This window comes from Cariama cristata, unplaced genomic scaffold (genome assembly GCF_000690535.1).
Source record: "Cariama cristata isolate BGI_N322 unplaced genomic scaffold, ASM69053v1 scaffold15364, whole genome shotgun sequence".
NCBI lineage: Eukaryota > Metazoa > Chordata > Aves > Cariamiformes > Cariamidae > Cariama > Cariama cristata.
This window is the reverse complement of record NW_009612455.1, coordinates 4,891-26,200: the sequence shown is the minus strand read 5'-3', so window position 1 is coordinate 26,200 and position 21,310 is coordinate 4,891. Positions and strand designations below refer to the sequence as shown.

At 45.5% G+C, this 21,310-nt stretch overlaps 2 protein-coding genes across 2 annotated transcripts in view; one reads left to right on the top strand and one right to left on the bottom strand.

Annotated features, from left to right (window-relative positions):
• The first annotated feature begins 16,504 nt into the window (after positions 1-16,504).
• On the top strand, positions 16,505-18,091 carry ATP5J2 (ATP synthase, H+ transporting, mitochondrial Fo complex, subunit F2). The gene is made up of 4 exons (XM_009698646.1): positions 16,505-16,520; positions 16,603-16,710; positions 17,574-17,690; positions 18,063-18,091. Exons 1-4 carry the CDS (start codon positions 16,505-16,507, stop codon positions 18,089-18,091), a joined length of 270 nt encoding a protein of 89 aa, XP_009696948.1.
• A 1,587-nt stretch (positions 18,092-19,678) lies between these two features.
• The window catches only part of CPSF4 (cleavage and polyadenylation specific factor 4, 30kDa), a gene marked incomplete at its 5' end in the record, with an annotated part of 5,621 nt that continues 3,989 nt past the window's right edge, over positions 19,679-21,310 (bottom strand). The window contains one exon of the mRNA XM_009698647.1: positions 19,679-20,582. Coding sequence (XP_009696949.1) covers positions 20,514-20,582 — 69 coding nt within the window. The remainder of the gene's footprint in view (positions 20,583-21,310) is intronic.

Sequence of the window (21,310 nt, the reverse complement as noted above, 5' to 3'; positions counted from 1 at the left end):
GCAGGAATGATGAAGCAGATGTTTAAAACAGAGTGAAGTGTCGATCTAAGCACAGAGGGCAAAATAGTGTTATCAGATCCCTTCCTCTTTCCAGCTCTCTCCTTGTGCCCAGTTGGCTGAGCAATGCCACCCCCAGAGCTTCTTACAAAAGAATGTCTCCCTGAGATGCTGAAGCCAAGGTCTGGAAAGCCTGCAAACTTTTTCATTTGGGAATCTGAAAGGAATATCTGCCCTACGGCCCCATTCATCTCTTCCTTGCCTTGGTGTAAGCGACCTTAATGCCATCTCTGGAAGGTATTAATCACCCCAGGAGGGATGTGTCAGTACAGCACGAACAGGAAAAGCCATTGGCTTCGCAGTCCTGAATTCTAGCTGGTCTGAGGAAGTCACAGGTGCTCAGATATCACTGTGACCAGCTTTAATACTCAGATTAGGTTAAACAGATCTAGCCCACACTAGAACTGCTGCATTAAGAGCACTCTGGTTATTAAAAATTATTTATGGGGCCAGAGATGGATCAGATGAGAAAGTGGCCATGGGCTGTAGCCAGGTCACCTCGATATTTCCTACAGCAAGCTGGTACTTGGCTGCAGAAAGGGAGCTAGTGTACATGTAGGAGCCAGAGATGGCACATTTCCCTCTGAGAGAATACTGAATATTGGATAAATATCTCAACGCAGTGGTGGATGTCTGCTGAGTGGTAGCAGATGTTTGAGGACGGGCAAGCCTGACCCTTGCAGCGGAGAAATCACCGATGTGGGTATCAACACGATTCTGTGTGTACAGTGCCCAGTCGCAGGCCTCCATCCTCCCTGGTACAGCGGCGATCAGTGTGCCAAGCAACCCTTCTCCCCGCCATCTCAACTCAGCATAATACACCCTTTCACCGGAGGATGGCTCTGGCTCAAGAACTGATTCTGTTCAGAGATGATGGGGCAAATCTCACTGTTTGCACAGCTCCTCTGCCCTCTAACTTGGTGAAGCACAACTCAAATGGAAAAAGCCTTCTCAAATTTGAACCCCAGGTCCAAACCAAGCTGGAAGAGCCTGGGGCAGCAGCCTCCAACTCCTGTAACTTGTTACTACAGGATGAGGGGACCCCATGCTGTTCCAGATGCCATCTTGTAAGTGAGGCTCTCACCGCATCTAAGCTAATGATCAGCCCCACTGTATCTTGTGCAAAACGGGAGCTCTGAGAATTGGCCACTTCCCAAACTGAAGAACAACGTTCTGACACTTTAAACTCCCACTGTAGTTTTAACCCCAGAAGACATTGCTCATATCTTCCCCTGACCCAGTGTGGAAGACAGGACCATTTCTGCTGAAAGCCTGTCTACCAGCGCCAGGTGAATAATCTCAAGAGGCATGTGATATGCCTCGCAAAAGAAAGGATGTCCCTGACTAATCATTTTGCTATGGTGTTCTTGTGGTTCCTTCTTCTAAGACTTTCAGGCCAGCAAGTCACCACTTTATAAATACTCTTGGCCAGAAACTAACTCAAATGCATGGACAGCTGCAATCAGTATGATGCACCGTGGGCAGCATTGGAAGGGGTCTCTGTGTCACATATCCCCAAACCCCTGGAAACCAGGGGAACAATAGTTGTTATCCCCCCAAAATGATCCCTCAGCTAAGTGAAACCCATCTTTGAAGATCCAGGATGGCAGATGAGCTTCTCTCTGCAGCCTCATCAACATGCTAACAGCCATCTGCATCTCTGGATTCAGCTCTGTCCTTGGCCAACTCAGTTTAGAAAAGGTTTTGTTTTTCTTGGGCTGGTTTTGTTTACAGCCACTTGACCGAGGCAGAGAGTTCACCAGCAGCTGAATGCAACCCAGGCTCTCCCAAGTGTAAGTTCTCCAGTCAAACATCTGGTTACAAGGCAAGGTCAAACGGGTCTGAAATGGGAGAGGGCCACAGACTCTCTCCACAGAGGTGCAGCCAGCTGGGAAACAAACAGGCTTTTCGGAGTATGTTTGAGCATTTGGCTGGGAAAAGGAAAAAGAAAAAGAGAGAAAGAAACAGATACTGTAAAAAAGCCAGGGATCAAGAGGTTCATTGTTTTATTAGTTAAAAATCAAGACCACCCTAGCTGCCACATGAATTACTGAGTCTTATTTAGCAGGAATTCTAGTTGTTCCCAAATAGACAGAAGGTCTCTTCAAGTCCCTCATTTATCCATATTTACCGGCGTACATATATAAATTCTTCTATTCCCCGCTATCAGATACACATCTCAGGCAGAAGACCTTCTTCCCACTCTGTTCTTTGCATTATTTACCTCTCACAATTGCCCTAGAGCTGGAAGGATAAAGACAGACCTGATCTGCAGCAGACTGCAAACTTTGATCTCTTCAGTTCCTTGGGACAAGGACCACCCAGCTGCTCTGTGTTTGTACAGCACCGAGCACCACCGGTGCCCAAGTTAACGTCTGGTTGCAATAACGGCACAAATAACAGCATTGTTCGTGAACGGCGAGAGCTGCTGAGAACCAAAGGAACCATTCAGGAAGCCTAAAGAATGAATCCTTCCACAGAGCCCCCGGGAATGTTAGCAGCAATCTAACATTTAGGATTTCCTTGTTTTTTTAAAAAAAGCCTCATTCCTCAGAACAAGAATCAGGAAAAACCCCATGTGAACTGAATGACCAACCAAGCACATAGAACACCTACCAAGAGAGAAAGTTTATCATGGAAACACAGTGGGAACTGTTTGGTGAACTGGGATTGATTCATGGACTAGCGAAAAACAGTGGAAAAGACTAAATTCACATTATGGTGTTTCTAGGGCATAAGCTGACCAGCCATAATAACACTAATCCTTAGCACATGATTTTCAGAGAAAAACAAGTGAAGAATAATTGCCTGAGCATGGGACCAAGCACTATTTCTGAGCTCTGATGTTTCCTCCTTTAGGGAGCTTCACCAAATCTCTCAACCTTTTTGCGCTTGAGCATCCTTCTCTAAAAGGATAAGGACAATAGCAGTCACTCACCTACTTCACGGGGTAATGAATGATTCAGATATAGCTCTCATCGACCTCTTCAAGTCCTATACACAATATCCGATGTGTCATGCAGCAGTTCGCATCAGCCAGAAAGCTATCGTCTCTTAATGGGACTGAGTTTCAAGGGTGATGGACAGGGCAAAGCCTGTGGAAGGACATGGCCTCTGAAACTTTTTCCTCTGGCATCTCTGTCGAAGCTGGGACTCATTTGCAGAAGGATCCACTTTCCTGTGGAGGGAAGTAGGGAGGGAGGGGGGGGCAGCTTGCGCTGAGTGTGCGACTGCCACTGCACCGGCTCATGCTGGAATCCGGACGTCGGGGCAGAAGCATCTTTTGAGGCACAGCACATCAGCTGCTGCCTTCATGCACCAGAAATAAAGGGCTCCAAATCCAAACCTGGAAGCCAACCAAAATACCAGAAAACCGTCGTGCTTCTCGTGTGCATAATCTGATGCCTAATTTGCATGCACCGTTTGTGTATCTTAATCCCAGCTTTCCAGAGGATGCTGTCCCATCCCTGATACCATCAGCAGATGGACTACATCTGCCCGAATAAAAGCCACAGTTTCACCTTACTCATACTTTTCCCACCAAACTTCTGGATGCAGCTGTTACCCAGGCCCCGGCCTTATGCTGTCTTTGGTCTGAATGCAAATATTTTCGTTCACCAGCGCAATACCATTTCAGGCACTCTTCAGGCTGCCTGGACATGAGCAAGCTCCGATCTGGAGTCACTGTGCCCCGATGAACACAATCAACACTTCCGAGCACATAGCACCGGCTAGCATTTGCATGGCTTGGAGCACAGATCCCGTGCAAAAACCCACCCAGACTAGCCAGTTGCTCATAACGGTCTATTAAGGGCACATCTGGATTGGGACTTTACTCAGACATGCTTGGGAGTGCAAATGCAAGTGCTTGCTCACTTGAGTACAAACCTCTCCTTCAAAAACCTCTTTGCAATCCTATTAAAAGCCAACCATGCAACTTTGCAACTTTCTGCAAGCCTCACCCTGTAGGAAGTAACCAAGGAAAAGAGATGTTCGCTCTGACCCTCTGGTATCTGCAAATAGTATGGGAGGGATAAAATGGAACCTGGCCCCATGCTTTTCCCAGAAAGCCTGCGGGACAGCCCAAGACATATTCCATCCCCTAAATAACAAGCAGTAACAAGAACACAGAGGGTCACACCTTTATTCCTGAATCAGTGTCTCCCAAAATTGGGCCAGTGGCATTAGGAAAAGGTGTATTTGCAAGCTCAAAGACTTAGATTTGCTAGGACAAACTGAATAGTTTAAGGGTAGGTAAACCCAATTTAGAGCACTAAGTGTGCACATGTTGGAACCCATTGTAGAAACTTGGGCTTGAGAAGCAACACAGCGAAATGTTGATTCATCCTCATCCCTTTCCTTCCCTTCTGCCTTTTCTCTCACAATGGGCAGAGTCTCCCTAGAAAATCTCATCTTGTACCTTTCAGTTGTGCTAAAATAACCTTCCAGCTGCCTACCCCAAACCTACCTGTGAGTGCATTAAGAGCGGAGTTTTGTCATAACATAAAGGGTCAAATACCTATTTACCCCCTGGTAGGTGGATTCAGGTCACTCCCATCTTCTACTGGGCAAAAGGGCCTCTTTGCTTCTTGTACCAAAGTAGCCAGTAAACTTTGGTGAGGCATCCCCTCTCTCTGCTGCCAGAAGGGAGTGAACCACACCGGCTGAGAAACTGTCTGGGACTTGGGCATTTTTATTTCCTCTTCCTATAAGCAGAAGTGTTTTGATTAAATTAGTGAAACTGTTCATTTTCTCTGGCACTCCTTAACTTTATTTTTGTTACTTCTAGCCGGCTTGAAACATCCTTTCCTAGGCAGCATTCGCTACACCTGTCTCAGAAGCCAAACCTGCTGCCTCCCTACACCCAAGCAACAGAGATGCTCTCGTGCAGTCGGATCTGGTATCGGCTGGGGAGCAGCAATGAACTCATCCATCCCCACTTCTCCGCAAAGACCTCCTGCTGCTCTCTCCTCCTGGGACGTGAGCTCCTCCAGCATTGCACCCCAGTGGGGAAAGGTCCCTGTCCCGCTCGCCGTGGCTCTTATTTACAAAGAACCATCCCTGAGCCCCTGAGCTGAGAAGAGGGAATGCTGTGGGTACACCCTCATCACCTCCCCATAGCAGTGGTTTAAGGGTGCTGACCGAAAGCATCCGCTGTGGCGAGGCAATTGTCCAAGCACGTTGAACGCAAGCTCAGTTGCACTTCCACAGGCTCGTTGCACTTCTGGATCGCCAGCCCTTAGACTGCACTGGGCAAAATCCTGAACCAGGGTAACGGTCGTTAAAGCTTGTTCCCTCTCTAGTTATTCACAGCAGGGATAAGTAAGGCCTCATCTATAATCACCTAAAAACATCACATGATTCATGCTCTCACAGTACAACAGCTGAGCACGCTGCAGGATACACAGCAACATACATTGGTGATGCACCATTACACACTTTCCCATTGCAAGCCCTGTTGAAATGCTGCCATCAAATTATTTCAACTGATCAAAGCAGGAAAAAACCAGAATATTAAAGCCGCAGATAACAAATTAATAAGAATAAAAGCATGTAGGTGAGAATTAAGAAGGCATTAACATTCTGATGGCATCTGCTGCCTAAATTAAACTACAGGGAAAAAAAATTAGTTCAGCTGACGCTCAGGATCAGGACAAATAGTTCTCAAATGGAAATTACAGTTTTGAAAATTATGCACCAAAAAAGGATCCAATTTAGGACATTTCTGATTTGTGAAGTTCTTTCTCCAGGTGGGGATCTCAGGCTTGACTGGAGGGCTGGCAACATGATTGGCAAGATGCTGGAGTTGCTCAGTTCCTTCATCCCACAGCAGGATCAAAGTGGCCCATAGCCCAGCTGGGCCAGTATCTTGTCACCTCTCCGGTCCCTCTGGGGCTCTGGAATTGGAATTGGGCCATATGGATATGGTGTGTAAAGTGTGTTTCATTCATGCAGACACCAATATGGAAAAGGAGGAGGAATTAGGTCTGGATTTTCAAAGGAGCTGAGTGTTAAATTATGTGGATAACTGCATCCGTAATTTACATGAGCAGTTACTGTGACAACTAATAGTGAACGTCATAAGTAGCCAGTTGAGCATGTAATGACCTGAGTTATATGCACCATCATGTCTCTTTGGCACACCAAATTAGGTGTGTATACACATTTTGCATGCCCCAAAAGACTTCTACCTCAGCAAAGAGCCTTAATTTCACAGCACAAGCCTGATCTCAGCAACCCAGCGCAGCACGGACAGTTTAAGCAATGCAAAGAGCTGGCACAAACTCCATAGCCCAGGTCGGAACAGATCCTCAGACAGCTAATTAATTTTTACTGCTCCTTTGTGAACTGTAAATTACCCTTCATTTCCTAGATTTCTGTTCCATTTTTTGCCTGCTTTTCTCTAGTGAAGCAGTAAAAAGGGAAAAGTGCCAATAATGGGCTCTTGTGACAAAAGCAGCCACGACTCACTTGCACTTTGAACAATGCTCTGCTTATGACCAGAATACAAAGGCAATTGGGTTTCAAGAAACTGTCCAGAGATAATGACTTTTTCCTGGAGATGGGAGGGTATGAAGAATATGTTAAAAAAGGTCGAGGGGGAGTGTCTGGTTTTACAGGACAAACGCAACCAAGTTCTTCTCTTGCAGAGGGTTAAAACCAAGCTAAATAATCTTCACTTAGAGAACAAGTTCATCAGTATTGCCTGCACAAAAGCGAAGGGAAACTGCTTACAATGCTGAACTGCGAACAGCCTCCCCTTCTCATTCAGACAGGAAAGAAAAGCCTCCCTCCGAGAAAGAGTGACCTTCAGACCACACACACCCGAGGCTTTAGAGAGCAGCCCCTGAGCAAATGGTGCCCAAGCAAGGATGGGCGGCTCTTTTTCAATACTGCCATGACCCCGTTCGAAGAGTAAAGCTGCTGATGCTGTTCAATCCAGATAGCAATACCCTGCCGAGGAAAGACCTACTAGTATAATTAAACCTGCCAAGACACAGTTGCAGTGTATGTTCTTTGCTGATGCCGCTGTTATCCAAACCCGTTACCTTCAGCCACACACTGATCTGAGGCAGAAGTGGCTGTAGAGAAGAGATCATAACACACCCGAGATGAACTTTGCACAGGCTCTGCTGAAATTCAGGACAGCTTCAGCATGGCGAGAAGCACTTCACCCTTGTGTCAGGACACTAATACTTCCATTGAATCTGTGAATAACAAAAAGGTATTACTGGAATTTTCATGTGGTTGCATCTACCAAATGCCCCTTGAAAGTCCATGGCCGCAAGAACATATGGAAGATCTCTGGGTCCATGCTGTTGGGATGCTGCAGGAATGAGAACACAGCATCGCTGGGGTGCATTTATGGGGCCTTCAGCATATTAGATACTTATATTGCAAAACATCGCATTCCTCAGCTCTAACGGAGCCTCTTTTATCTCAGCTGCAGATTCCTGAGTTGAAATCGCTGCCAGATGACTGCGCACAGTGAGTTAATGGCCACAAAACCTGAGCTTCTCTCGCCTCGAGTCATTTACCCGTAGCATCAATGACGTTATCATGTTCAGCCCATATTTACTACAGCTACAAACTGATTCAGAGAAACCTGGAGTACAGGATTAATCATTACTCTTGGGATGTTGAAAATGGATACCAGAACGGACTTCCAAATTAGGTATCTAAAAGTCCTGCATCTCCCAGGAGAGCCCCATTACATCTCCCTACCCGTTCTAATGGAATCTATAGTATGTAAGCACGGCTTTGCCTCCCACAAGCCCTCCCGGCATAATTAGCCCCAGCTCAGATTGCTGCTTTCCGCAATGGCTGGAGAACCACTTTCTTCAGGCTACTGAGATGTAAAGAGGAAATGTTTATTGCAAAATACCAGTCAACCACAGCCAGTGGGCCTGGGCCATGGTGGAGGGACACAGAAATGGCTGCTGCTTCTTTTTTTTGCCTCAGAAATAGAACTCACTAAAAATAGCAGTTCCTCAGGAACAAGACTGCCTGAAAATAGCTGTTTCTCAGGAGCAGGGCTGGCTGCTTCTGAAAGAAGTAGCTATTAATGTATAATTGTCCCTGAGGCTGGTTTCTGAGAAAATGCTGTACATACAGAGGGTTGCAAAGAGATACGTTCACAGGCAGGAAACATAGGCACCCCTTTCTTGTCAGAGGTCCTGTAAACTCCAGTAGCTCACGTAGGTGCACTTGGTTCACTGATCGTAGGCACAGTTAGATCCATCACAGCTTTGGGAGGTATTTTCCTCTGTACTGGTTAAAGCAGCACTCTGGGATGCTGTTATTATCTAGATCAGTACATGACAAAGCCTCCATCAGCTCTAACCAAATCTACAGTGGTTCTTTCCCAGGACTAAGACAGCCTCGCAAGCTAAAGCCAGCTCTGGAACTCCAGCACTCTCTTCCCACAGCAGATCCAAGAACTTTGTTGAATTGCAGGCTGTGCAATCCACTTCCAATTTCCTGCTCTACTCAGCATTTAGAGTTTTCTCACGCAGATGCTACAGGGCAATAAATCTTCTGAAGAATGGCCCTACATTTCTCCCACTATGGTGTTGCCTTATAATGAGGAAAGACAAATCGCTTGTGAGATTGGTTGATTGGTTGGTTATTCCCTAAAATGTCTCGCTCATCCTTCTCATATCACCAGGGGTTCAACACCTCATTTCTTGTGTCTTCTTTTTCCTTACTGGCACAGCCAGCCAATATCCACACAGAGGCCATTCTCCTCCTCTTCTTATTCCCTTAAGGAAAACTCCAGCTGGCCAAAAGAAGCAGAGATTTTAAAAGGTCCAGAAAAGGCAAATTTTGCAAAGGAGCGGCTTTAAGGAAATGGTAGTGTAGATGAAGTACAGGGGGCTCTGACTGATTGCTGCCACCATCTCGGTCCCACACCACCAGTGCCAGAAACCACAGCAGCCTCTGCTGAGAGCATCCTTGGATCCCAAAGGCTGGGTAGAACTGGGCTGTGTCATCACTGGATGGAAATCTATAGACTGCTTCTTCCAGGCTCTGCTTTAAGTGCTGCTTCAAGTCGTATCTCTCCTCTGTTCACCGGTGATCTGATGCTTCAGCATTCCGGTAACAGCAGAAGCAGCTTTCTGGAGGAAGTGCAAGGCTGAAGTTCAAGCCACCGACTAGCCCAAGGCAGTTCTTTTAGCTCAAGAAATTATTCTCTTTTTTCCTGACCAAATTCCAGCAAAAGGAATGGCACTCTGCCTGCAATTACAGCAGCCTGCAATTTTCATTACGGAAACTACCTTTAGCTCTATAAGTAGGCTTACATCGCGGTGTATAAAACAGACGGACATTCCCAGACTTCATTTTAACCTCGTTTGCTTGGGAGGGAGTACCAGAGAAGCTGCAGCCAGGCTGATTTCACATACCCACAGCTGTGGGAAACTTGTAAAACACAAAATATACGGTGCCAGAACTTTGGTGCCTGACATGGTCAGGCAAAACTAGAGCAGGTATTCATACCCCTACCACCCAGCCATGACATCTAGCCACACTGTTAACTGATCTTTCCCTTCTGTATTGCTAAGTGGTATTGTTATAGAATCTAAACCGCATACATAAAGAGAAAGATCTATAAAACACAGACAAATACATATACTCCTTGCCTTTTTGTTTTGTTAAAGTTTCAAAAAACTCCTTGGGACCCTCAAATCAAAGAGCCTGTGAAAGACAGAGTGTGCTTGGCAACACTTCTGTTTGATAGCAGCAGGGTGAGGATTTTTTGCAGCTCAGATCGGTTTGATTAAACAAGCATTTTGTTGCAGCCGTCATACAGTGCTCATTAAAAAATACTTTACATTTGTGTAGCATTTATCATCCAAGAATCTCATCATGTTTTACAAAATGTAATTAATTAAACTTTACAGCTCCCCTTGGAGAAGGGTAAGGAAAATGGAGAGTTGCTTTAATCCATCACCGAACTGCAGCAGACACTGGGTTAGAGGAAAGCAGCTGTTCAACAGCACGCAGCAGCACTAGAACAAGACAAGATCTCCAGGCAAAGTCACCCAGGGAATGCACCACACACCTTGTATATGCCTGAACTGTGCACTTCCACTATACGTTAAATCCCAGCTCTTGCAGATAAAAGGGTGATTTTTCTCCCGCACCCCAGGTTTATACCTGCGACACCTGGAAGTACAGCGTGCCATCTATGGAATCCCCAGCAGTGCTAAAGACCAGGGGCAGCCACAACCCCGACCAGAACCGAGGGAGGCAGAAGATACGAAGCCATACAGCCACAAATTGCATCTCACAGTACTGGAATGCTGTGCAAGCTGGTGCTTAAAGTGGAGGGAGGGTAAAGTCCCCTTAATCCCTCTCTTACTTCCCTTTCCCCTCCCTATCAGCAAATCCACACCTGTTAAAGGTCACCCTGAAATGAAATATATTTGAGCACTTCCCGCTGCAGCTTGGCTCCTCTGTCCCAGTCCCCAGCGGTCCCTTCCAGTTTACCCCACGGAGTCGGAGAGGGCAGAGGGGTGCCCATGTGCCCTGCTCAAATGTCAGAGTCGCATGGCTGAAATCCCACCCGACTCTTCGCTGATCTTTAGAGAGGAATCTCTTTCTCACCCTGGCTTTAAGCTCCTTTCTTGCCAAGCATATAGGATAACATGGCCACCGGGCAAGCCTGATTAGACAGATCTGTTATGCCACTTTCACTACCTTGCAAAAAGCTAGAATTTGATCTGGTGCAAGTCGGGCAGGGAGTGCAAAGCATCGCTATTTGTGAGTAAAGTATGACAACAAAACCAGAGAGATACATGCGGGGACAGAATGATGCAAACAAACATGCGTGCATCCACACTGCACCACAGAGAAGCGCTGAGAAAAGGGAGAAGAGATGGAGGAGCAGGTGTCTTACCAACTCACTCACCAACTAATCAAACACAGCCGTGAATCCCGCAATGGTGACTGTATCTGTTGGATTGGAGAAAGAGGCATGCTCTAACTCTCTGGATGTGCAAGTGCCAAACTGGAAGGCCTGGGCTACATTCGTAGTGAGAGAGAATTGGCTGGTGGGGGCTGAGCTGTGGCTCCCCCATTCCAGCCCTACAAACCTCCTGATTCCTCGGTGTCTTCTAAGCAGATGCTTAGCTCACCCATTGGTGAAAAAATGAGGTCTAAATGAAACAGTAGTGCTTCTTGGCTCCTAAGGACTTACTTCAATCTGATGTCTTCTTGCTGTCACAGGTTAAGCGACTGCAGCCATCAGGAAGAAAGAGAAGCCCTGGGATGCAAGCCCTTCCAGAAGGGCTCAACGGGGAGATGCACTGGGTTGAACTGCAGACTGGCTGTGGTCTGAGATCTGCAGAAAGCAACATCACAGAGTGCCACAGGGCCCTGGAAGCGATAATGTCCCAAACCCACTGGTACCTTCGGTCTGAATAACTCGTGTCAGCAAGTGAGCTTCTTCCAACATACAAGGTAGCAGAGGGAGAATAGCCATGGACTGCTTCAGCTGGGAAGGTCAGATAGACAGATTCCACGCGAGGCTATGAAAGTGCTGACTATTTTCATCAGACGTAAATGTGGGAAGGGAGGAAGAGTACAAGGATTGTGCTGGAGGAACTGACAGTAGATTCAAAGATGGCAACAAGGTGATTTTTTTAAGCCTCTGTCACACTATGTAATTAGTCTCCACATCCTCCCCCAATAATAAGAGGCCCATTTGTACAACCCTTCTGCTGGGCCGCACACACTTCACCAGACACACTGACAAGATGGGATTCACAACACCAATCTTCCCTGTGCTGATGAATGCAGATCTGCTCGCACAGATGGAAGATAGGTTCAGCCCTGCCCTTCTGGATAGATACCACCATGGCTTTCCCAGTGGGAACACGTCTTCCCTCTTTTTAGCATGAAGAAATTGTTTTTTACTGGTCCCTGGTTTTATTTTCATGTTTGTCTATGGGAAGCAGGCAGTCTCAGATACAGATGTTGCTGCAGCACATTTATCTTAGTGAAAATTCCTCCTTTGGTTTTGCAAGGGTTTTAATTAACGTAAACTATTTTACTACACCTTGCTACTGATAGCATGTAATTATCTCCCCACAGGTATATATTTAGCTAACCAGAGGCTGATCAAAGACCTACAAAACAAGGTACTTTTGCAACTGACATTAGATAACAAGCAAAGGCCAGGAAGATGGGACCAAAGGAGGAGGGAGGAATTCCCCAGTCCTAAACACAGGACTCAAATTTCTCCACTTGAAAAGATAACCATAACATTAACTGACACATTTTTTCAGGGGACCATGAAGATGCATCGATACTCAAGTGCTGTGAAGGAGAAAAGAACGATGTACATGCTGAACTATTAATCATTGGTAAGTGATCTGCTTTGTAAAGCGTTTTGAGGTTGACTAAGGAAAATGGCTCTGTAATAACACAGAGCAAGCAATCCGCTTACAATCATAGGTTAATTCTCTCAACTGGTTTTGCTGGGTCAGTCCCCAGGTATTATTATCTATGCAAGGCAATTACCATTTTCCTGAGGAAGTCTGGCCATGGAAGAGATTCCAAATTCCACACTCCTTTCTCATCCTATCCAGCTCGGGAGTCTGGTTTCCACTGCAAGCACACTTTTAGATGAATGAGGTTGAGACCTACGCTGCGCAGCTGCCCTGCCCTCACCACATCAAATTGTTCATACAATTGAAAAATATCAGACTGGATCGAGCTACCTGGGACCATAACTTTTCTCCAAATTACTGGTTGATAAAACATGCGTCTCTCCATTGAGTTTCTGGAGTGCTGGTAGCCCATGATTTCTCTTTCTCCTTGATGGCTGCAGCCACTTAACCTGTGCTGGTGGGAAGATATCAGATTGAAATAAGTGTTTGGGAGCCAAGAAGCATCCTATGCCAAGCCGCATGTTTCAGAACCGTATCTGTCAGCTTGTGTAGGTTTGATCCTTTATTAAAAGCACTGGGTGCTTTGTCATCGGTTTGAGTGGGCACAGGATCAGTTAGGTAAATCCTCGTCCCTTGACCTTCTTGAAGGACAGTCTGTGCTACTTTACACACCTGTGGACACCGTGTCTGCATCTTACTGTCGTATCACTGACCACCAGGCCCAGGTGAGACCCTGAGTTTTCAAAGGGTGGCAGACAGAACAGAAAAAATGATCCCAGCCTCTAAGATCTTACAGTCTGAGGGAGGTTGTGACTTCTCCTTTTCAGCAACCTTAATGAAGAGTGTTACTTAACTTTTCAGGCCACAACTGAATCTTTGGACTGAAAGCTGCAATATTATGTGTTGCGGTTGCTACCGGAAAAAAGGAAACCTCTTTCGTATCTATTGACGTCTTTTGCAAAATACTCTGGGTTTTTTGAATGATGTACTCCCTATTATTTCTATGCCATTACTTATAAACTTCACAGTATTTTCTAGAGGGGGTCTTCAGTAAGATGAAAACCTCAGGGCAACACTCCATTAGGCTTTTATTTTTATAGTTTGGGTTAAACCTTCTGGAAATTGGTAGGTTTAACTGCATTCCTTTATTTAGGGTAGCTGAAGGAGACATTAAGTTTATTTCCACCCACAGTGCAAGACTGCTGAAGCACCTGAAGGCTCTGGGAGGACAGTTTTGGGTAGGATATTAAAAGGAAAGAAGATTATTTGTGGATGGACAATGCAGTTCAGGTGGAGGAGGAGACAAAAAGACAGCATACTGAAACGGGCAGGGAACGGAAACTTCAAAGAGCCTGAACAATCATTGATATAAAACCTGGACTGAATACAAGAAACAGAGGGATTTGGGGTCACACTGCTGCCTGGAGCAGGTCTGGAGCTATAAGCAAGGAAACTGGCTCTCAACTGTGTGATTTCTTCTGTGTTCAGGAAGGAAGGGCTGTGAACATTCTTGTGAGCAAACAGAAATACATCAGAAATACCTTTCTTCATCGTTCCTCCTCCTATCTGGATCAACCAACAAGAGCCTGAATTTTGGCCAGGAGCATGGGTCAAAGGGAGGAAACGTGTGCTGCAGAACCTCCCGCACATCTGTACCATTTAACGCTTCCTGCTTGGTTCAGGATTAAGATGGCATAAAGACAACAGCACTATTCCTCCCTCACTCTAACAGAGTGGGCAGTTCAGGCCAAGGTTTGGGTCACTGCTGTCTCTAATTGCATTGGAGATGTATCCTTGTTATGGACTTCCATTCCTACCCTAACAAATCAAATTTCCCCAGATCTTGCTAGAAGCAGTTTGAGCAACTCTATGTGCTCTTCTGCTCTGCAGGGAACTCCTTAACATGAGGCACCCGCCATTGGCTTTTTTCTTGTAGGTGAATTAATCTGTCTTGCATGAGTAATCCTATTTAAAACAATAGGTTGCCTTGCAAGAATGAGAGAAGCAAGTTTGAAGCATGCTTTTATGCAAGTACTGTGAAAAGGCCACATAGTATTTCATCAGGAGACACTTCAGCAATAAAATGACAGTTACCAGTAAGGTCCAATAATAAAATAAAGGACAATTTAATAAGGGGATTTTTAACCCATTTAACAGGGATAAATTTGGAACCCTTTCTTCAAGTGATCGTGCACACTATACTTTCCTAATCCTACCTTCTGTTAATAAATAAAAGAAAAAAAACAGGCAGTAATCTCTTTCTTCTACTTTTATTTTTATATTATGAGAGAGCACTATTGAATGTAAATAAATTCATTTCAGTAAAATCGCTGGTGAAGCTAGACGTGTAGACCAACCTCTGAGGAAGATGCGTTACAGAGTACCATATTTCTTGAGACAACAGAGGTTCCATGCCTCGACTCATTTAATACCAGGTAACACAAACCCTACAGATTATAATGCAAAAATACTGCAGTGGCAGGAGGAAGGCATGTGGAATAAGACTCTGTGACCTAAGAGAAATAAAAGCTGCAGAGATCAGTTTTTATGTAGGAGCCCTGTGGGCCCCCTTCAGCGTCCTTAATTTAGTCTTCCTCATCTCTGATCCGTTCTAACAGTCCTCTGTGGGATGGAGATCTAATATCTAGGAAGTCTGGGGTTCTGGCTGACCTGTCAGAAAGAGCAGTGGATGGCTGCTCCCTGTTTACTGCTGTATCGCTTTGCTTTTCAGATTCAGCACAATAAACAACAAAACCTGACACTATTTTATGAACCTGAATGATACGATTTAAAACCTCTAGAGGTCCGGCTAATGGAGAGCATCTTCCCAGCAGCTGCATTCTGCTAAGTGCCAGTGACACCTGCTGGATCCTCTTCCCCATAACCCCCCCTCGTCCCACCACCGCCAGCTCGGTAGGTGTTTTATCTGGACAGGGGGGACCTTCTGGGGCACTAAATCCCCCAGAAAGACACGTGGGAACATGAAATAAATCTGGGTGGCTCTTTCCTGTTGCAGGAAGGCAAAAGTTGTCTTTATGTGCATGTTACCTCCTCCAACAGTCATGCAGGTTTACTTCCACCATATACCAAGGCCTGGCCTCTCCTTTTGCCTTTGACATCCTTCCAGAGGAGCTGTACTAAAACACAGCATATTTCCACAGGGAAAAGTCCTGAGTGGGCACTGAAATGGGACCCCATTACACATTGTTCATCTGTCACCTAATCTCTGTGAAAAATACAGTCTAACATTCCTCCTCTCACCTTGAAGCCACCTAAGAAGACTGAAGGAGAAAGCAAGTGACCACTGGAAGAGGTCTGAGAAGCCCTCACTTCTTATATTACAATATATGATAACAACTGTAAATGTACGTTGTAGTATATACTACCTGTGAATGCACACTTACAGTGTTTAGAGTTGCAACTTCTTCAGAACACACTGGGAAAGGTTCATTTGTGGGACATCAGCAGCCCCCAAAAGAGTGCTGATGAAGTCTTGTGACGACACTAACGAAGACTTGTCCATTTTTCTCTCTCTGCTATTTTCTCGCAATCTGTAGCATCGCCAAGCGCCGGCACTCCACGCCCTGCAAATTAGGGCAGGGATGGTGCAAGGCATTGGCCTGCCCTGGTGCATCCCACCCACCATCCAGCATCGCTGGGCCTGCATTCCCCAAAAAGGGACCTGGCCACTGAGGAGACTTGCTGGAGCGGGACACGGAGGGAAAACCCCTCAGGGTGCTCCCAGCCCCGTGACAGGGCGCCACATGCATAGGCCTCAATGCAGTGCCCTGTGGCAACTGAGGCAGCGTGTGCAGCCCCCATCGGGGAACCGAACTCCCGGTGAGGGGCTGGGATGGGGACAAGGCGACACCGGGGCCAACACCTCCTCAGTGGGCCCGCCAGGAGGAGGGCCGTGCGACCCGCCCAACATGGCGCCAGCCCTTCGCCACCCGCCCCAACATCCGGGTTTCCGCCTGACCTTCCTCCCGTGAGCCTCAGCGGCCCGTCCTTTCCCGGCTTCCCCCGCGGCGGAGCAGAGCAGCAGCGGCAAGATGGCGCAGCCGCCGGGTGAGTGAGGCGGGACGCCAAGGTGACCGCGGTTTTCTCCCTCCCTTCCCCTCTGACCGGGCTGTCTCTCTCTGTGCCGCAGTTCCCCTCAAGGACATGAAGCTGCTGGACGTGAAGCTGGGCCAGCTGCCCACCTGGCTGGCCATGAGAGACTTCACCCCCAGCGGCATCGTGGGGGCCTTGCGAAGAGGTGAGGAGGGCTGAGGTGGGCCCGCGGCGGGGCTACCCGCTCTGCGGAGACAGCTCCACACCCCCTCGGCCGGCGAAAACCTGGAGAGTGTGAATGCCTTCTCCTGACAGAGTTAGCTCAGTGCGTAAGCATCTCTGGCTGCGGGGGTGGATGTTGGCTGTGGCAGGGGGCATCCAGCAATACAGGGGCTGCTTCAGGGCGATTTTTGCTTTCCCAGAGCAGTGCCTCCTGTAGCATCTTGTTCTCCTATCTTTAAATTTGTTTCTCGTGTGGGCTTTATCTGCCAGAGGTTTGTTTTCAGTAGTCTCTCTTTTATAAAGAGGAAATATGGTGACCTTACACCTGACTCCTGAACCTATTTGCTGAAAATTTTGAGGTTTCCCGACATCACAGGTAAATAAAATTTAAAAAAAGCAGTTGATCCCTGAAGATGACAAGAAAAGACAGAGGGCTTTTATAGAGCGCTTTGACCAATGCCCTTTACTATAGATTCAGATATGGCATTCAGGTAGATTTAAACACAAAATATGAAATACAAGTGTCTACATAACGTATATACACTAGTATGAAAGAACTAGATAATTCCAAAGCGGCTTGAGCTCATGAAAGTCACAGTAATATTTAGGGAAAAAATGATAAAGGGCTTTTTTTTTTTTCCTTTCCTTTTAAGGCTTAGTGGTATTAACTTGAGTATACCTTGCTTAACTAACACATAGGTTGCCTTTTCTCAGACTTGCTCCTGAGACCGTCACATGTTTCATTAGAAACAATTTTCTGAATTTCTGTGAAACCAGGCTGCTTTTTTCTGACACAGAAAAATACGCAACTCATCTGGCTGCTATAAAAACTTTTCTCCAACGCAGGTCATGACAGATACTACAATAAATATATCAATGTCAAGAAAGGGGGCCTTGGTGGTATCTCCATGCTGCTTGCTGGTTATGTTGTTGTGAGCTACATCTGGAGCTACAGTCACCTGAGTAAGTAAAAGCAATATGGCTGAGCGTGTATAGTGCAGCTTGGAAGATTTCTTGGGGCAATAAAACCAAATAATCTGCTGCTGCTTTTAGACATAAAATGAAAGACTGCGCTAACAATTGCTCCTTGAATCCAAACTTCTTTTAGCCATAGGAAACTTAGAATGCTTACTTACTAAGTTATCACATGGCAAATATTTTCTTGGTGATGAAGAAGGCTTAGATCTTGTTGCCTGTCTGACCCTGACAGTACTTAGAAACTAAATGCTCAGATTGTTGGTTTTTTTAGAGTGCTTGCTTTCCTGTAATTTCGGGTGTGGTGTTTTTTTCTCGTGATTTAAGTAGAATTAACTTGCTTTACTTTGAACGATACAGAGCATGACCGCCACAGGAAGTACCACTGAAGAGTGAATTTGAGGAAGTGACGGTACAGCTCTTGGACAGACTTGGCTACTGGAACAGTTCTCCTCATGGAAGACATCAGAACTAGTCATATTAATATCTCTACTATTATGACCAATAATAAAGTGCATACACTTTACATTTACTGTGCTGATACTCTCATAACTGACTTGTTAATTGTACTGTGCAAGTTGAGTTTGTCTTGGAGTTTCACCCCTCAAGGATAAGTTCAGAGATGGTTGGGAAAGCATCCACTGCTTGGGTTGCATTATGAACTGGGGAAAAACTATTACAATTGATTCCTATTTAACTGTTTGATAAAGGTAAAAAGCATTGGATTGCTTCTTAATGGCCATTACGTAGAGGTTGGGCAAGTAGCTGAAAGGGTGTATTTTGATTTGAAAGAACAGTATCTGAGCTTTAGGTGGCTTGGTGTGGCCACATGTTTCTGATTCTCAGGGTGTCACTGAGGGACTGTAGGTATTTGAGCAGTTTTCAATCATTGCAGAGCACTGTCAGATGAGATCGGCTTAGCTTTGAGGAGGTCTGCAACTCTCATTCTGTAACTAGGATTCTAATGCTGATAACCTGAGATTTCTATCAAAACTCTACTTACTTTCATCGCTAAAAGAAGCTGGAAGGTTATTCTGAGTATAAGCCTAAAAGAAGTTTAGGCTATAATGAAGCTGTATGAAATTAAACCAATGGAAATTTTTGCTTCTTGACTTAATGTCTCCTCACCGTTGCATTTACGTGCATAAATGCAGCTTAAAGGAGCATCTGTGGGTTGGGCCCCAGCTGGTGACCTTCCTCGTGCACCTCGCTAAGCAAGTGCATCTCGCTGTCACAATGCTACCTGCGGATGCTTGGAACTGCAACCACCACCTGCAGTTTCCTTTTCTGAATAGGAGAGAGAGTAAAAAACACTTCTTAAGGGATATGAAAAATTTCTCAACAGCTTCAGTGGTAACAGGAGGGCTTCCACTTTTGGCAAACATCTTTTCAGGTAGCGAAGACCATAAAGTCCTGAACTAGATGGGGAAGGTAGCCAGACACCAAGTTGTTTTAGCTCCCCTTCCACGTGCCTAGTTACAGACAGATAGCACATCTCGTAGTTTGCCCACTGTTCAGCCTCTGGGGGCACAACGTGTTATGAAAAGCATCTGATGGTCTGTCATACCATAGTCACTGAGACCTGAGTCTTCTATTTTGACTGACTCCGACTCTCCACAGTGAAATAACTGCGGTCATTCAAACCAATAATAGTCTCCAGTCACTTCTCTTAATCTAGTCATATTACCTTGTTCTTAAAAAAAAAAAAAATTCACAGCCAGCTTCTTCCATCAGTACATTTCAATAAAAACAAAGTATAAAGGCAGTCAGCACATGAGAGATGGGTTAGAATCAATAAGGCTCACATTGTAGGTGCAATTTTTTTTTTTAATTCACATTTTATCATTGGCCCTTTTGAAATAGTCTTCTCACAAAATGAATGGGTTTTGGCTTGCAAAAATTGCTCTCAGAAGAATGCTCTACTGCTTTTAAAAGCAGTGTTCCATAAGAATATACATCTCCACTTCCTGGTCTTCTCTAGGCTATGGAAATACCTGCTCAGTGTGAGCTGGACGATGAGGGGGCTGAGATGAAGATCTTCTATTCCTACTCTTCAAGCCGTGTTCATCTCCCTCTTTGCTTTTTGCAAATGGAAAATGAGCACAGATGCGGGTTGCCTACAATCATTGTTCCTCACTGTTTGGCTAACCACTCAGATGCCGATTTATTCTCCCCTTGATCAGTTCTCACCCAGAAGATTAATTTCTAAACTTTCAGTACAGCAAGAAGCACAGAAACAAAGCAACTGGACAAGAGTTTTACAGCCTGATGTGAGGCATTAAGTCAGCCACCAGGACAAGCTTACTGACTACAACAGGCTGGACCTGGAAACACAAATTTGCTTTTGAAGAGCCACAGGACTGCAGAATCCCTGCTTCCTCACTGAAGGGAAGGCATTTCCAGTATTAGTTTTCCCAGTCAGTCTTCCTGCTTCTACAGAGAGGGCTGAAATACTGCAGGTTCTCCAAAGAGAAGTGGCAGAAGGAAAACACTTTAAAGAAACACTGGTTTACGATGCATTTACGTAGAGTGCTGCACTGGTGCAGGGTTTGCATATCTATCAGCTTTTAGATCTACCTTTCAGCAGGGCTCAATGAAAATATGCGGAGGCCAAAATCTATTTTAAAAAGGTTAAAACATAAAAAAAAGTTGTGGACAATTACAAAAATGTTGCTTAGCAGCAGCCAGCCTCTGACCAGTTCTTTCAGTAATGGCATTAAAAAACAACCTGATTAATAGTTCAAGACATAGTGCTAGGCAGAAACCTTTTCTCAGTGTTAATAGCTCCCTTGCACTCTTCGTTCTGCTCTTTCACTGTCCACTGAGAAAGGCCAGATGTCCTTTGGTGCATCTGTTGGCATAATGACCTTTTTCACCACACTAAAAGAGAAAGAGAGAGAAGAATTATTACACAGTTAGAGCTTTTTTCCTCTAGCTGCCTTTAATAAGGTAGCCAGCAGCTGTTCTGATTTGGAAGCTTTTTCACATATGGAAGATGCAGCATTTAGCAGGTAAAGTGAAACACAGCGTCAGAAGGGACACAATTTATGGGCTATTTCCACTCTTTTGAGCAAAAGCTGTTTGTTTTCTGGGAGCAACCTGACACCATGTTGTTATAAGGCACTACAAAGGAGAGAGCTCTCAGCGTACCACTATGAACAGCAAAGGGCTCTAACACACAACAATTTCAGCATTTGAGGCTTCGAAGACTATTCCACCTGATACACGCTGCATCAGAGATCTGCAGGGACTCTCCTGACCGGCTATCCTGAATTAGAGAAAAGTGCATCTGAACAACAGATTCACGACTTTGCACCTTGAAGCTATTCAAGCCCAGAGAGAAATGCCAGTATCTGGTACAACAGCATTCTCCAGATATGTAATTTACTGGCAGCTAAAATAATAAGCTGCAATTAAAGGTTTTCAGTAAAATGGATTCAGCTACTTAATATCCCGGTCCAATCACAGTGATCTTTACCCAAACAAGCACCTAAGGCTTGTACAATGATGTAACTGTCAAAGCTGATGGGACAGGAGGACTCTGCCTTTGCTAGTGGCTAGGGTTGGGGCTTTTGTGGAAAAAGAGAGATGGAAACTCAGTTCTGTCA